Source organism: Styela clava, chromosome 11 (genome assembly GCF_964204865.1).
Source record: "Styela clava chromosome 11, kaStyClav1.hap1.2, whole genome shotgun sequence".
Classification (NCBI taxonomy): Eukaryota; Metazoa; Chordata; class Ascidiacea; order Stolidobranchia; family Styelidae; genus Styela; species Styela clava.
Window position 1 is genome coordinate 12216286 of NC_135260.1, and position 17553 is coordinate 12233838.

Here is a 17553-nt window from a genome sequence, read left to right on the forward strand (position 1 = left end):
AAGCCTACCTTTGACCACCGAAAAATTCTTCCTATACTCTACCATTGCAAAATTTTCGGGGCTTATTTCAAGAGTTGGTTTTCGAGTTTGCGCCTGTAAAATGGGTTATGTGTTTCAAAACATCATTATAATCAACGCATACAACAATTTGTTTTTTAAAAGTACGGGTAAAGAATTTTAGCCCAGTCTATCGCAGCTATTCCAACACTAATTTCTTATTACTGCAATTAAATTGAAACTCCTAAGAACACAGAGTGATCAATGAATTATCTGATTTATATTTAAATTTCCAAAACACAACTGAAAACTAACGAATAGAGTTCAAAAACGCGAAAACGAGGTAATGTTTACGACCGCGCCTGAAAATCAAAGTGCAGTTTTAGGTATTCTGTGGCGTCTGCAGCTGCCGCTATACCATGGCGGTATTTACATACCATGGCCGCTAAGGCCAAACCTATGGCGACTGACTTTTTAGCTGCCACAAACCAATGACGTTACCGCGGCAGCAAATTGAAAACCAATGGCAGGTAAAATTTTGCTGCCGTAACCACGGCAGGTGGGCCGTAAAGACAGGACTGTCCCTTATGGTGACAAATATTGGGTAAGTTGGAACGTTTTGCTTATGGATACAGTTTTGATGGATTTAGGGTTAGGGTTTAAGTAGATATAATTCCGCATGATCAATTAAAGTCTGGTACATTAATTTGTGAATATACCATTAATACTGATTACTGAATAGCGCTATAAAACCATGGCAAGAGCTGCCGCGGTTCGTTCGTGGCAAGAGCTGTCATGAAGTGGTAAGAATACGCCTGTGAAAATCTGTCTGAGAAAAATGTTTGAGCGGATGCGAAAAGGGAGCATTGTTACGTCACTTTTTTCATCTTGCTGATTGGCCAATGTCCCGAAGTAAACAAGGAAGTCGCTGCTCGGAAAAAGGTCCATGGTCGTTGCACCTACAGACAGTGGTGAGCTGTAGCCCGGACCAATGACATTAAATGTCATTGCCCGGACGTACCGGAACGGCGTTCCGGTTGTTGGACATTTTATTGCATTTGCGTTCCTGTTGTTAAAATAAAATTATGGTACAAAAAGTCTAGTTTCTCTGGTTGAACTATGTTTTGTTACATTATAATTCGTAATTCTTCTTACATCAAATCGCGCAAATAATTAGTACAAAATTAACGTGCAATAGATATTTCCCCGACCTTTGATCCCATGGAAATTCATCACATACCTTTCTAAATATAACGTCTGTATTGAATTGCTATAAATATTCTTGTAATTCTACACATACATATTTCAGATAATCTCTCCATATTTCATTGCAGTTCTTCGCCTCTATCTTAGGACAGTCAAAACATTCTGTCCGCGTCTTGTTGTAAATATATTAGATTTTTGCGAATTAGGTGCGTTCCGGTTGTTACGATTTTTCCAGCTCATCACTGCCTACAGATATTTGCATCCATGGCCATTTCATTTCATAGATATTTAAGCCAATAAACATTTGCATCCATGAACGTTTGTACCCACAGATATTTGTTTCGAGTATACTAACGTCAATTAAAAATTTAAAACTATTTCGCACTTTTCAATCTTTTTTATCGCTAATTTGTTGACTTGATTCTCCAACATGCCTAGGAAATCATGACTGATTTCCCGCCCAAACGTTGAGGTGGATAAGACTGATCACTATAGCTATTCCTTGTAGGCCGACTATCATGTTTGTGAAGCACGACGGTGCTGAGATCCCGTTGCGGCAAACCAAGAAAAAATCAAAAGCTTGTTTCGGTAAAAACATGGTTCGACGATCTTTTATCACCCAGAATGCTATGTTAATTTCACTTAGAGCTTTCAAATAAAAAGTCGCACGCGAGAAATGTTCAGATTTGCAGCTTTTAGCTAGATGAAGTCATGTGTGTTGTCTCTAACTTTCACAACTTGCCCACTTTCGTGAAATATCGAGTGTGGCATATTTATTGAGAAATCACAAGTAAAAGAATGCGTCAAAAAACTCTAAAATATAGAAGTATTTGGTGCATTTGATCTCTGAAATGTTGATAACTTATGCCTAACATTTTCTTTCTCATTTTCACAGTTTGTTTGATGCTGTATTCTATCGATTGCTTGGTTGGAGTACTTATCAAAATCTCTCCACTCCATTGTCTCCTCTTTTTTCTGTTTGTATTTGCTTTCAAAAAATCCGGTCTAGAGTTTTTAAAATTATACATAGAAATATCCTTTTAAACACGAGCAGTCGTTTGAACATGTGCGGGTAATATTGAAAACACATTCATGATTATTTTGCTCGCAGCCAAGATAGTTCAGGACATCATTAAATTGAGATAACAAACAAATTCGTAAATTAGTGGTAAAACTAAAAATATCTTTTGTATTAATTGAGTAAGTTTCAAGCAGAATGTCCTTATTTCAGTTTAAGTATAGTTTGTTTAACTTAAAAATATGTTTATTCTGATAATCTTAAGAAGTTTTAGTATTTCAACTCGAACTTGAACTATAAGGTGATTGATTTAAAATGGGTGTAAGCTATTCCGTGAACAAACATGAATTTCATATTACAGACAGACGCCAATTTCAGTGCATAATCTCACATCCAGAAAATGTTGCAAACTTATTGGGATTGAACTGTACAGGCTAAGTGAACTAAATTTTCAGGTTATCAAGTGAATATTGATTTAACTTACCTTATAAAAAATTATTATCAACAAAGTCAATATTACAATACCAACGGCAACACCAATGCCGATGAAAAGTATCTGCGAAGGCCACCAAATTGGAACGTCATCGGACAAGTTATAATTATTGATCAGTGTAGTTGAAATCTGAGCAAAATGGATTGATTTTATAGAGAACATTAAAAACATATTCAACCAATTATTAGAATTATCATAACATTTAAGACATTCTCATAAACCAATGAAGACAGATGCATTTTCCATTACGAGATCCAGCGCCTTAGAAATATAGGTTTTCTTGTGCATATACACCAGAAGACAACATCTGTCTGTTTCTTACAGTTTTGAAACCACGTGAAAGAGTGATTTTATGATTACTAGCAAATTCCATTCAACGTGGAATAAATTGGATAGAGACGTGGTATTCAGGAGAAAAGTTTCGGGGTCAGGCCTGTAGTATGAGAATAGTCTATAACAGGGATTCTCAAACTTTTGATGTTGCGGAGCCCTTGAAAATGTTGACTATTCTTCATGGAGCCCCACAAATAAATTTTGAAAATAACGCAGACAAAAAAGTAAAAACACATATCATTTGCTGATAAATATTTCCGATTAAGTTAAAATTACTTTACCTAATTTAAATGCTAAAACTTTTTAATCTGCATTTCACAGATAAATTATATATATTAGGTCTGTAAAATTGAAAACTTGACAAACACATTAATAAACTCGAAATGAGGTCGAACCACCTCACTTTTGATATTTTTGGAAGACTAAGCAAGTCGCTCCTAACATGCGCGATTGCATTTTGTTAAAATGCGACTTTTTTCGATATGTGACAATATATAAGGTGATTGTGAAGATTATTAATCAATTTGTTATTGCGAACAAAATACATTTCAATCCTTCGTTTTTTTGTTCACTTGACTTTGTTGTTTCTCGCTTGATGTCCGCGGATTGGCATGGTAATTTTGGGCAGTAATGATTTTATATTGTCGTAAGTCCACGCACCCACAGGTTACATTGAACACAATGAAGCCAATAAACAAGGCATTTTAACATGCAGGCATCGGTCAGGGATTGCGCAATTGTAAATTGTACTCTTTGAGATTTTAACACCGCTGAGAGAACAACTCAAATTTGATGAATCCCAAGATCGCAAAAATAGGATTCCAATCTATTTATAGTTGGCAGTTTAGCACTTATTTTATATTATTTTAGAATATAGTAATAGTATTTCCCATTTTGATAATCGTAATTGTAATCTCGACTCATAGGCAAGTAACGAGAAACACAATTAAATTATTATGACACGACATTTTGAATGCTCGCATCGGCCATGGATGGAAACTCGTTATCCACTGAACAAGTTTTTTTTTATCGAGTGGCCTAATAGCGAGTAGTGGTGCCAGGGGATTTTTAATTCCAATTTTGAACCCTCCTCTCTCTCTTTTAAAAATCCTGGCTGCGCTTCTACTTATAGATAATGTAATATTTGAATTACGTCTCGTTGCGATATTTCGACGCTATACTGTTGTCAGATTTTATTAATGGTGTTATTGCTTCTTTGAACAGTTACAGAATAGCCAAGATCATATTTTGACAAGTAATCGAATAGCTCGCGGAGCCCCTAGGTTCCTCTCGCGGAGACCTGGGGCTCCGTACGGAGCAGAACCTATGGTCTATAATCACAATTTTTAAACTTTTAGAACATGTTTGATATTGATTTTAAACATGACGACAAAAGTTCATAATCACAATTTTAAAACAAGAACATGTTTGATATTGATTTTAAATACGAGCAATCTATTTTTTTTTCTTTATTATTAGTCAACTTGGGCTTTGGCATGAAGGAATAGATCGAATATAGGGTAATAAACAACTGTGATAGATCTTCATTAGAGCGAAAATGTAATGTAATTTATTAAAAAGGTTGGCAATCAGTTGGTTCAAGTTAAGGTGTCCTAAAATTGCGATATCCGACACTTGTTCTGCATATGGTCGCCTCACAGCACATTTGTATATATACAGTGGAACAAGTGTGGTAAAATTGGGAAATGACATTTTTGAAAAAGTTTTGAGTTATGCAAAATTTGAAAGGTTTTATTTTTCTGAACAACAATTTATATGGTAATATGCTTCATAAAAAAATGTATTTTAAAAGTTGAAATTGCCCACCTCACGTTTTAAAACTTCTGGTTCCAAATCAATAAAAGGAGATTCTTCAGATGAATACCTTAGTTCTGTTGTGATGTATGTTCTCCATGTTTTCAACTAAAAAAAAAGCAAAAGAATTTTTATGACTTGGCAAAATAATATGATCTTGTTAATAAAACAAACCTTAATTGTTTTGCTCCATGAGTATCTAAAATGTAAATTTATCTGTATATTTTCTTCTGGTTTAAAACTGAATACTGTACATTTTTGTCTGTTACATATGATGTTGTCTGAAAAACAAGAAAACAACATGATTCATTCTCAATTATTTAATACTCTTAGCACACTGATACATAGGCCAGAACTAGCCAACATTATTAAACATTTGTTGCATGTGGAAAAAGTAAAACGAAGGGGTTAGTGTGTTCAAATTCTATAACAAAAACTTGGTGCAGCCAAAGATGCTTGTTCAAAGACAAAGACTGTCTTTTTAATCGATATCAAGATTATTCATAGCAGATAAAGTAGCTTTTGAATATAAGATACAAGTGAGATGACGATTTCAGATCAAAATCTTAGATGTGTTTTATGCCATGAAACCTTTACTCCTTCAAGTATATATATGTAGGCGAATAGATAAGAGTTTCGAAACAAAACTATTTTTTATATTTCATATAATAAACTGAACCTTCATTGCACTTCATCCATTTTCCTTGGAAATTTGACATTATATTTGTTCTCAGATTCATGATAGTTGAATTAAGTTGTTGATTTCCACACTATATTAAATAAAAGTATTATAGGTTGCGATTTTCCTTCAAACGAGGTTGACAGATGACAGCGGCTTTAATTATATAACCTTACAATATAGGAAAATACACTAGAAAATGCAGTATTATTGAAAACATTTTATGCACTTACACACAACACTTACTTGGCATTTATGCAAGGGAATACATCTCACATTCAATAAATTTAGGACACCTTGTATACTTGGCAGATTATATGGCCACAGAATCTGAGGAATAGAAAATAATTTATTAAATAAGCTATATAATCTGTGGATAATGTAAATCAACTTTCCAAGCACTCAATATTATTGAGGTCACCCTTCAATAATGAATACCTCTATTTGTGATTTTGGTATTGTAACATAGCCTTGGTTGATGAGGTAATACGTGTTGTCAAATGAAATTTCCTTCATATTTGACAGAGATGTATTTTTCACAGTGTTCTTTGAAATATACTGATCATCACTGTAGTCACTGCAGAAAAAATGCGGAAAAAAATTTAATAATTGTGGTATGAAAAAATAGAAACATGAAGTTATATTGAAAAAATTATTGAAGACAACATTATAGTATTATTATGAATTTTAAATAATATTACATTCATTTTTCGAATAAAATTCAATTGGGGAATTTAAAAAAGTGAAAATATAATATAAAATTCACCTACCTTTCGAGTGATACATGACCAGAAAAGTTCAAATAAAATGAATTATTACATTTGTTGTCAAAATAATTCAACTCTGAACTAGAAGATGTTACTGCTGCACTTATTTTGAGTAATCCTCTATGGAATTCTGAATTTTCAACAATTCCAAACTGAAAGCAATGTAAATAATCCTAAATTAAATATTAACTAGAAAGTTGTATTCTGTTTTCCAATTAAATTGTATAGATAATATTATTCCATCTAAAACATCCATTTTACGTATATATTCTAAGCTTTTATGTTCAAATGTCTCTCTATTGTAGGTCAAATGTTTCTTGTTTTCATATTGCTGAGAATAAACAAGTTTTTGCAGTAAAATTTTATAGCAGTTTCATAATAAAACTGCAGCACACAAATTTTGATTGAAGAAAAAACAAATTAGTAGGAGAATCATTACGTTTTGAAGCGTGATGTGATCAATATTATTATTGATTGAATTATACATGAAAAAAAACGAGTGAAGGAAACAAATGAAAATTTTGCACATTATATTCAAAAAAGAAATACAGTAATTTTGAAAAGGCTGTAAGACATTTTATTCTGTTGTTTAGCTATCCTGCTCTATTGTCATTTAGAAATTTATTAAATACTATATACTCATACTACAGGAAAATAATTGCAAAAAGTTTTTTATCACTAATATTGAATATACATGAAATACAATAAAGACGACACAATCCAACATCATTATTATCTTATTATCCAGCAAAGGGAAGTTACTCAGAAAACTAAGGTTTTCACTAAAGATCTGTGTTCTCATCTCAATAAGTTGTACCTGTAATTTTGCCAAACACGTCACAGCTCTGTGGAAAATTTTGTTGATGTATTTTAACCGCAGTGTCTTAAATAAAGTTTTGTTTGATATATTGTAATGTCCATGTTCTATATATCTGCCATGTTCATCTTCATTGTGCTCTATCACTAAACAGTTCGTACTCTGGAGATAGAAAAAAATGTTTAAATTTATTTATATAAATTTCTGATTCTGCATGTTATTTTAATCAACAGTATAATTTATCAGATAAAAAACCTGACACATTAGATTTTTGTTAGCTCACTGAAATACAGGTAAAAAGTTACAAACCTATAAACCAATGTACCTGTGGAAATGACATCTTACTGAAGTAAAGGCTTGAATTATATTTGATTTCAACTTTCACTTCATATGCTTTTTCTTTAATATTTGTGACGTTCACATGTAAATTAATCATGCGCTTGTTATTAATACTGACAGATTCAATGTTGTGATTAAGTATTGCCGAATCCTCTATGAAGCATCCAATTTTTAAATTCGAGAAACGCTCCTTATTTATACAATCCTTGATGAAAACCACCTTGAAAATATTAAGACAGTGTTATATCTGTATAAAAATCAAAAGATAATTACAAAATATGGATGTTGGAATACGGTAATAAACAACTTTAATCTGCTACAAACCTTTGTCTGTACAGGATTTTCATCATAAATATTCAGCATTGGTGACATGCTTTTATTTGAACTTGTGTACGCCATACTATAGTTCATTTTAATTATAATGTCAGAGGCAAGATCAGGCAAAATGTGTTCCTGTTGAAAATAAAACATGATGCTAGTTATTGTCATATATATTCAACCCATATTTACTGCACGTTTAGAACATTTTTTACGTTACGTTTACGAACCATCATTTACGTTTCAGAACCATCAAATATAATTCAAAATCGTGTTTGTATAAATATGGTTTCCATATTCCAAGCATTTATTAACCTCCCCACGCTGTTTTTAGTCAGTAAATATCAGCTAGTTCAAAACATCTTTCATAGTCAATTTTGTAGAACAGGTAGTCAAGAGCGTAGGCAGCGCGAAATTGTTGGGGGATGGGCACAAATTTTATTTTGTATAATTAGGTAATACGACGCTCACTCGTGCCATATAAGCGCGCATTTTCATCTATCTTGTTTGGTTCATATGGTGAAAGGATTATTGATAGCAAGCCAGGAAACGTCAGGTGTTCAGTAAATAGTTCAAGAATATATGAAACGATGTCTTACTGCAAATGCCGCAAAATTGCATTTTAAAAAAAATGTTAACATTTTTTTTTATGTAACACATCAGATAAGATTGGCACTATCTAGTTGGCAATGTTATTAAGACCTACTTTAAGACTTCCAATGGATGATTTTGAGAGAAAAGAACAAGATTAATGAGAAACATATGGTTCGTGTAATGATGACAAATTTTTAAATTAATATGATAGCAATGAACTCACTGTCAACATCAAAGTTTCATTGATACATGTTGTACTCCCAGTTTCAGCAATAAGTTTATTCTGAGGTTTAAGAAAATGAATTCCACAATTGCCATCAAATTTGTAAGTATCAACAGATAATGCATAATTCAAATCTATTTTCATAGTATAATATTTAGCTGAGTTTTGGCAAATTACTACTCTGACAATATTTATTATATTAGATTCATTGACAGTGCTTTTGGAAAGCCATATTTAATTATTAAATACACAATAAATAAGGTAGATAAGAATGCAAGTCCTTTCAAGAGTCAGACACTAAAGCAGGGGTGGGCAGCATAAGGCCCGCGGGTCGGGTGCGGCCCGCGACGAGATTGTGACCAGCCCGCTGACTGTATCCAACCACACTCTGTAATGTGGTCCGACGCATCATTCCTGAAAGTTGCTGATCGCTCTGCTCGCACCGCACTGTCAGTGCGAGCTGGTGAAATAAACAATGTGAACAAACAATTGCGTTAGCACACTTGTTAAACGAAAAATATAAGGTCAAAGCAGAGAGCGTTGTGAACATTCCCCACTACTGTTATCAGTTATATTTAGATTCTAAATAGCGAATAAATATGTGATTAAGATATTGAATACTATTCATGTAATAATCCGGCCCACCAAGGACTCCATTTTCCCACATCTGGCCCGCCGACTAGAGAAGTTGCCCACCCCTGCACTGAAGATATGACAGTGAAACAATATTAGAGCACACTTACCTATATTTTTTGGAATATTTTTTCCAGTTACCATGAAGCATATTTGTATTACTGTACAAAAGTTTGGTACACCATTGGAGTTAGTATCACATAAGCCATTGCCATAAGGAGATGAAAGATTTATTAATTTGGGTATTGCAATCAATTTTGCTGTTACATGAATAACTGGTTTAGATAATATGACTAAGACTTTGCTGCTTCCTGGTGCCCCAACAGCTACATCTGAAAATGAGAGATTTTTTATTTATACATCATTCACATAAAGATTAGGTGTCATCACAGAGCAAACAAAGAAATATAAAACTTCTAACCTGGATGTCCATTTCCGTCAATGTCCACTTTTGCATGTAAGGAAAACCCAAAATAAACGAGTTTTGTAATCATTGTTGAAGCTTTCAAAATTTGAGATGGATTTTTCAACAGTTCGGACAAATTTTCTCCACCATTGTAAATGTAGATAGCTCCTAAAATGTGAACTCTCTGTAGCTTAGTCAGTCAAGCATTAGGAATATCTTCTTATGGCAGATGGCTTGTCTCGTTTATTCTGCTAATTTCTATTTTATGATTCAACCTTGAAGGTTGATTGATCATGCTAAGTATATGAAACACGCTTGTCATTGCACCCCTAGTTAGATACTCCCTACAGGTTAGCAAATCTAAATCCTCCCTGCCATTGTAGGATTTGTTATGGCTTTCTTTAAGTCCATGCATCTGAAACAAATAATTAAATAACCATTCCCACAGTCGGCATGGATTGGTAATAAGATAAAATACTGTGGATTTCAATATGATTGAACAGTATTATCAACTTTCCTCTCGCATTGGATAGACATGAGAAAATCATGTCCAGCAACACCCATAAAATGCTAACATCAGGAAGAATGGTGATGTACTAGATCAGACTTGATTAGCTGTTGCTATTGTTTCATACCATCACCATCATAATTAGAGGGTGCTCCAATGACAACATCATAATATCCATCTTGATTAAGATCATTAGCAGCAGCAATTGCAAAACCAAATCTTGCACCTTTTTCAGATGATCCATGTAATAGAATTCTTGATGAACGAGTTGTTTGATTTCTATCTGAATGATTTAGAAAATAGCTTTACAGATCCAAAAATTGTGAATGTTTGAGATGACTGGGCCATAAAATTTAAACTTTGCTTGTGTCTTTACTTTTGACTTGTTATCTCCCACTTAACTTAACAAAAAATAAACTCACTTGAAACATATACTACAACTTGTCCCATATCCTCATATTTTCTCATCATCAATGGTGCTCCAATTAAAACTTCATCCTGTCCATCAGAATTCATGTCAGTCATACATACTGAATATCCAAAGTAGCTTCCGACTTGATCTCCGTAAAACTTCTCAACAATTTTAGTCTGATCTGTAATTTAAAGTGAATAATTTGTTAAGGATCAGGACCTGCTGATTAAATCAAAGCATAAAATACTATAGAAGATTTGTAATTATTCAAAGAAATTCATAACTTACTATCAATCTGTTGAAAATTGATAATGAACACACTTCCTCTATTCAAAAATCTTGGTGCTCCAACTGCAATCTCATGAGCACCTGGGAAACTGTATGAGCCAATACTAATAGAATACCTGAATGCAAAATATTCATTTTCAATTCATCTTCATGTACTGATTGTGTTATAAACATCCTGCTACTGTTAAAGTTTGTAATACACTTCATCATGACTTTATATCCTTAAAATTTTTTATTGAAAACATGAAACTGATATTCGCCATTTTTGTCCCTAAATTTAAGGGTTGATATTAAACAAATGGTTTCTTTCTTCGATAATATCATATTGGTAATGAAAAAAGACAAAATAAATGCAAAACAACTACATTCAAATTATTAGAAATACTGCAAACCCAAGATATGAATGAGACAATGATTTTGAGATGATTTTGTTCGATGTATCGAATACTAATTGTTCTATATCTTCTTCTTCTTCATATTTATTCAAGGTGACATTTTCGAGCAGGTGAGTGTTAATTTCAGGAAAATATCCTGATCCTGAAAATTCATCAGTTGCAGAATGTAGATCTTCATTTTGTAAAACACAAAAATTCTGCCCGTCATGTTCAACTGAAAGAAGAGTATCCTGGTTTATCATTACTTCTATTCAAAAATTAAAAAAATCACATATGTTGTAGGCTTTAAACTTTTTGTAAGAATAATTTCAAGTAAAAAAGGTACTGAATATAGCCATATATTCGAGATTTTCTCAACTGTAGTAAGTATAAACTTATACTTATACCAGCCATATATTCTTGATTTCCTGAACTGTCAAATGAAATTATAACTCTCCGCTTTTACACTCACATTTTTATGAGTGCTCGTTTTCCAATAAAGTTGACAAAAAAAAAATTAAGCAATATTCTCACTGTGCATATGACACAAAATGAACATAAGTCATAAATACCTGAATTATTATTACTTATATTGAACAATTCTAACAAACTCATTTTCATCATATAATTAGCATCTTTAGAATATATTGCTATTCCTCCACTCCAATTCTGTAAGCCAGGTAGCCCTAAGATTGGTTGGTCATTGATAAAGCCAGCAGATAAGCCTGCTTCACACTGTTGAGTTGTAAAAGTTGATCCTGATTTGGAGAACATTATTATTAAATATATGATAATCCTTGTGATTGATAAAAATTGCTAAAAAATCTTCAACGACTGAAGTACAATACATTGTTTTAGAACCATTTTCGAATTTGTGAGAAATGGTTTGAATCTTGAGGTTTTCAGATGATTTTTTATATGATATTTTTATATGTCCGTCACTCCCAACAAAGTTCGCACAAGCATGTACAACTAAGTGAAGAACTTCTATATTTTGGAAGGACTTTTTATCACTCATTACACTATGAGTGAGGTGGTGGGCATGAGATTTGAAATCAAATTTTTAACCTGTATTGCCAACAAATTCAACTCCAAATGTATATATTAGAATATAGGTGCATGTGCGATGCTAAGTCAGGCATAATTGCCAGTGATCAGTAAATAAAACAAAATTGCGGAGTATATTTGAATCAACCTACCTTGATTTGGAAATGCAAATAGTTTCTTTTGTATTTGTCCCTGAATACTGATAAGGTCATTGTATGAATCAACAGAATACATATATTGATCATCAGGATTGGAAGAAATATTTTCTAATTCCTCAACAACAGATTCTCCAACACCAATTGTAAAGATGGTAATTCCTGGCAATTTTATTACGGTAATTTACATAGAATTGCTCATGAATTTACTAATCACGTTGAGAGGAGGTAAAGCAAAACTAAATATCATGTTGTTTATATGCATTCCTTGGTCAAGTGTGAGATTATTGATGGCTATTGATGGCTATCGATTGGGTTTCTATGAGACTAAGTGCTTTTTTGTCTTCTATGGTTTTGCGCCGGTGGATCCGTATGCATATAATGCAAGAATGCTGTACCAAGAGTGAAGATAACTATGCTAAGTGATGCAAAAGTCTTACTGGCTCTTGAATTACTTTAAAATGTAACACACGAAATAAGTGAAATAAAAAACCTTTTGCTTTGGCTTTTTCTGCTGGTCCAACTACATCATCCTGTGATTTACCATCTGTTATTATCACAGCAACGTGTTTTGCATCTGGTCTCATACCCCTCACACTTTGAAACATTTCTTCATTTACAAATTTAATCGCTGAAAATATGCATAATGAATTTATAGATGTCACAGTAATCAAAATCTAAGAATTACAGATATATAAAACAAAATTACAATGTTAAACTGATGAATTTGTTCTCTTTGTAAATTTAAAGTTGAATACCCAGCAACCAAGTCTAATTAATTCATAAGTATATAAATTCTCATGTTATTTATGTTATAACACTGTTAATTAAAAAGGTAAAGAAAAGTCAGCTGAATTTTAAGAGAATTTCAACAATGCTCAATTATAATAAAACCTATGAAATAACATGCTACTGTACTAATACTACAGTACTTTTGATGATACTATTTACTCCCTTGATACTATTTTTACCGCCCCATACAGCATACTTGAAGGGAAATGCGTATTTGGATCAAGAATAAAAATATTGGCCGAGTTTTATTTTTAATATAGGATGTATTTGTATTATTATTATTAGGACTGAACCTCTTCCAGTTGCAGTTCCTCCTCTCATATACTTGATTTTGCTGATAGCCTTTTTCAAATCGTCCAATTTATAATATTGGTTAAGATAAAATTCTGTTTTTGGATTTGATGAGTATTGGACAACTGCAACCTGAAAAGAATATTAAATATTCACATTCATATTTAGTGATATAAATACTAAATATTGTTAAATTTTAATATGAATTTGAAGAATTGTGAAATATTTTTTTGATTATTTAAATGAAATAGGGGGGAAATAAATTTTGGAAATGCTCCATCAATATAATTCAATTAGTCTTGCATCTTGTTAAACTTCATCTACTATAAATACCTTTGAAGAAATGAGCCTTTTTGAAACCTCATACCTGAGTTAAATGTTTTGCTATTGGTAGAGCACTGACAACATTATTCAACCATCGCATCAATTTCTTGAAGTCAAATACGTTCACGCTATCTGATCCATCAATTACAAATATAAGATCCATTTTACCTTCACTGAACATCTTCAAAAAAATAGACTGGTTGAAATGTTAATTTTATTTTTATCCTTTTAAATACCTAAGGATACTCACAAATTCTTTGCAAGGTGAAAGCATTTTTACTGTACTCCATGATAATGTTTCATCAAACAAGTAGCACATTCCTAGCATGTGATTTTGTCCTCTGTATAAGTGATTAGACATCGGCTCACATGCAAGAACCTGCCCTACAAATTGAAAAGGAAAGGTGCCAAATAAGGTGCTTTACTATTCTTTTAATTTTCTTCAAATATCTACTTTAAAACCTGTTTTTTCATTTGTGGATAATGTCATTCCAAATGAACGGTTCAAAGAGTTGTTATCTTCTATGCAATTTCCATTCAATAGTGTAATATCATCCAATCCAATGTCTGATTTGTAATCCTGGCCCACAACACCTTCAATTAATATCTGAAACAAATAAATAGGAATGTTAGTGTTATTACCTGAGCCATCTGTGTGATATTTGTATATTATCAATGTTACAGTAATTCGGTATGAGTGGGCAAATAACACCACGACACACAAGATGTTTTGTCCGGTGACCGTACATTTGAACCCATGTACATTTGAACCCATGCGTATATCCACGGGTTCAATCTATATGCGGGTACTAAAACCCATGGGTTAGGGTTAGTATCGGTTTAACTATCCGTGAAATAAAAAAAAATTCCATAGGTGCAATAGCATACAGGTGCAATTGTCATGGGTTCGAATGTACGTGGGTTCAAATGTAATGGAACCGTTTTGTCCACCTGCCTGTGAGTCCGTCAAATCTTTCATTCTATAACCATAATCATGCAAATACCTGGTAGGGTTCAAATGATGCTACAGTTACCCATCCCTCGTGCCACATGTCTCCTTGATCATGATCTATTGACCATATCATTCTTGGCCCGGTCATATTAGTGTAAATATAGAAATTCAAACTCCCCATACTTTCTCCTCTCATATGATACCAAAACCTGTTATGGCAAAGACTTGTTATCTTATTTTCACACCAACTAAACAGATGTAAAGTGTGTTTGGTATATATTGTGTATATATAAGGTTTTTTAAAGATTCAATTAGCTATGAATCATCTAATTTTCACATTAAGGAATACATTAAAACATGATATGCCATTGCGTATTAGATGAATTTCTTTAATATGTATTAATGCTAATGTCAAATTTAATCATCATTTCATTGCTTTTCATACCTCACACAAGCACCATTGGAGGATTTCAATACAGGCGTCGACATTACTGCTGTTTCTCCTCCAGTTCTCGGATTGGAGCATTCCAATAGCATGTAAGATCCCGTGTCTGGCTCTATGAACAACGTTACCAATAATGTAATAAGTAAATAATTTTACAAGAGCTGTAAGCGTTAAAATATATTTATGAAATGGAATACCGAAATAAATTTACGTTGTATTTGAAAACAAATAAATAAATATTTAAAACACTACTTTGTATTGTATGATCATGTGATGGCCCCGTCTGATCAGAGCTCGTTGCTCCAAGTTTAATTTCCCAATCGAAATCATCATCGGCCATCTGCGAAAGAGATGTCGTCTCGAAATCGTATTTCAGAATAGGTCTGTCTAAATAAAAATCATTTCGCTGTAAGACACTAAAAGTAGGAATACTTCGCACATAGTGCATGCCCACGTGGGCACAATTATTCTAGTTTCCTTTAATTGAAGAATTGCACGTTGCACATTAGTATTAAAAACACTGCGCAAAGATGAAAAAGGCAAAAGAGACGCGAGTGATTTCATCCGAGAATTAAATAAATTGATACAATTTGGGTATTTTTGCAGGTTTGCGCATACCGTTCTCTAAGTTGTTGTCCTTGTGAAAAAGTGAACAATGCCCTGGCAACTTCATTTCTCCTGCAACTCCTTCCCGTAAAGTACATGAATAAAGGACGCCCGCTGTTGTACTAACGAGATTCGAAGTTGACCCAAGACTGTCATCTCTAGGAACACTGACAAGCAATCTGAAAAAATTAAAATTACTATACAATATCGTTGAATGATAGGATTCCTCGATAAATTGGGATTTACTTTTGAAATTAAAATATACGCAGAGAATTTCGTTATGGAATTTGTTTGGTTCCCCCATGGCATGCGAACCAAGATGGCAAAACGTAGTGTGTGTACCAGGTTAGGGTTAGGCCAGGGGTGGGCAACTTCTCTAGTCGGCGGGCCGGATGTGGGAAAATGAAGTCCTCGGGGGGGCCAGATTATAACATGGATAGTATTCAATATCTTAATCACATATTTATTGGCTATTGCAAGAAAGAAAGTTATAAATCATGTTTAAAGTAAAGTTTAAACTTTAGACCAAAAAACACATAATGAATTTATCATAATGTACTGAAATTGTAATAATGTAATATCATAATGTACTGATGTACAGTCAGCGGGCCGGACCCGGCCCGCGGGCGGTATGTTGCCCACCCCTAGGTAAGGCCATAATTTTATTCCAATTTTCCTTATTTTAGTTCTATTACAAGTTCGGGAACTAGCCAAGTGACGCCCGTAGTATTTGTACCACATATTACGTTCCGGTGTCCGCCATCTTGGTTCGTATACTACAAGGCTACCATTTGTTCTATCAATTTACCATGTCGCGTTGCATTATAAAAACAGTGATTTATTGGATTTGCCCTCAAATGTTGCAGTTGTTGTAGTAAGTTATTATTACATGCAGTTCGGTTACAGTTATTTTTTCAAACACTTTGACGGAAAAAACAAAGGGGGAAAAGATGAGTTGATGAGCTCTGAAGTATTGTGAAAAAAAAAAAATGTGAAACTATGTCATTTTGTCAGACGGGAAGTACGTGCAATTCCAACGTCATTTCCGGATAACGCACATTTTACACTAGACATACATATTTTAATTTGAACAAACTAATTCAGAAATATACAATATTTATATCCCACCTTGTTTTACCATCGCTGTTTTTGTGCAAAGCCACGTCATAACCAAACTGGGAATCAGGCTTGAAGTTTGATAACATTACGCCCGTTGATAAATCTTGTAAATTGAAACTAGCGACAAATTTGAAGAATTCCATAAATATTACATATTTCATTCCAGATGATAATACACAATCTTTTCTCATTGTGTTATCTAACTCTGCCATTTATTTAAATATATATATATTTGTTTAGACCTAAACCTATGAACGCTGATTAATTTATTGCCAATGTAAAGCCTAACACAATAGTAACTGTTCGACTTGAGGTAGCGGATTATTACAGCACGATCATTCACATCGGTACATTTACTATAGGGAAGCATTCCGCATATTCAGGTAGAATGTTTCAAATGTTACCGGCAAGAACCCAATCGGGAACTACTACGCGGTGTCAAAGAACAGTGATACTCGCTTGACCGCATGATCTACGTTAGCTTCTTTAAAAAATGAATCAATGAATAAATAAATAGAACAAAACAAAAGCATGTCTACCGTCATGTGCCACACCAATAATGCGATCGGTTCTAGATGATTTTTCCTCCAAATGAACAACAA

At 33.3% G+C, this 17553-nt stretch overlaps 1 protein-coding gene across 1 annotated transcript; it reads right to left on the reverse strand.

The window, feature by feature from the left end:
* Window positions 1–1961: 1961 nt before the first annotated feature.
* LOC120347921 (integrin alpha-1-like) lies at window positions 1962–17151 on the reverse strand. The gene is made up of 30 exons (XM_039418033.2): window positions 16961–17151; window positions 15845–16011; window positions 15479–15613; window positions 15227–15338; window positions 14834–14990; window positions 14292–14436; window positions 14080–14213; window positions 13873–14010; window positions 13508–13637; window positions 12916–13053; window positions 12420–12584; window positions 11793–11978; window positions 11239–11455; window positions 10847–10962; window positions 10569–10739; window positions 10274–10429; window positions 9654–9806; window positions 9343–9564; window positions 8600–8733; window positions 7789–7917; window positions 7451–7684; window positions 7126–7287; window positions 6312–6460; window positions 5980–6118; window positions 5788–5871; window positions 5542–5632; window positions 5037–5143; window positions 4875–4970; window positions 2706–2843; window positions 1962–2208 (listed from the first exon to the last, which is right to left on the reverse strand). Exons 1-30 carry the CDS (start codon window positions 17140–17142, stop codon window positions 2017–2019), a joined length of 4479 nt encoding a protein of 1492 aa, XP_039273967.2. The 5' UTR covers window positions 17143–17151; the 3' UTR covers window positions 1962–2016.
* Between the last annotated feature and the right edge of the window lie 402 nt (window positions 17152–17553).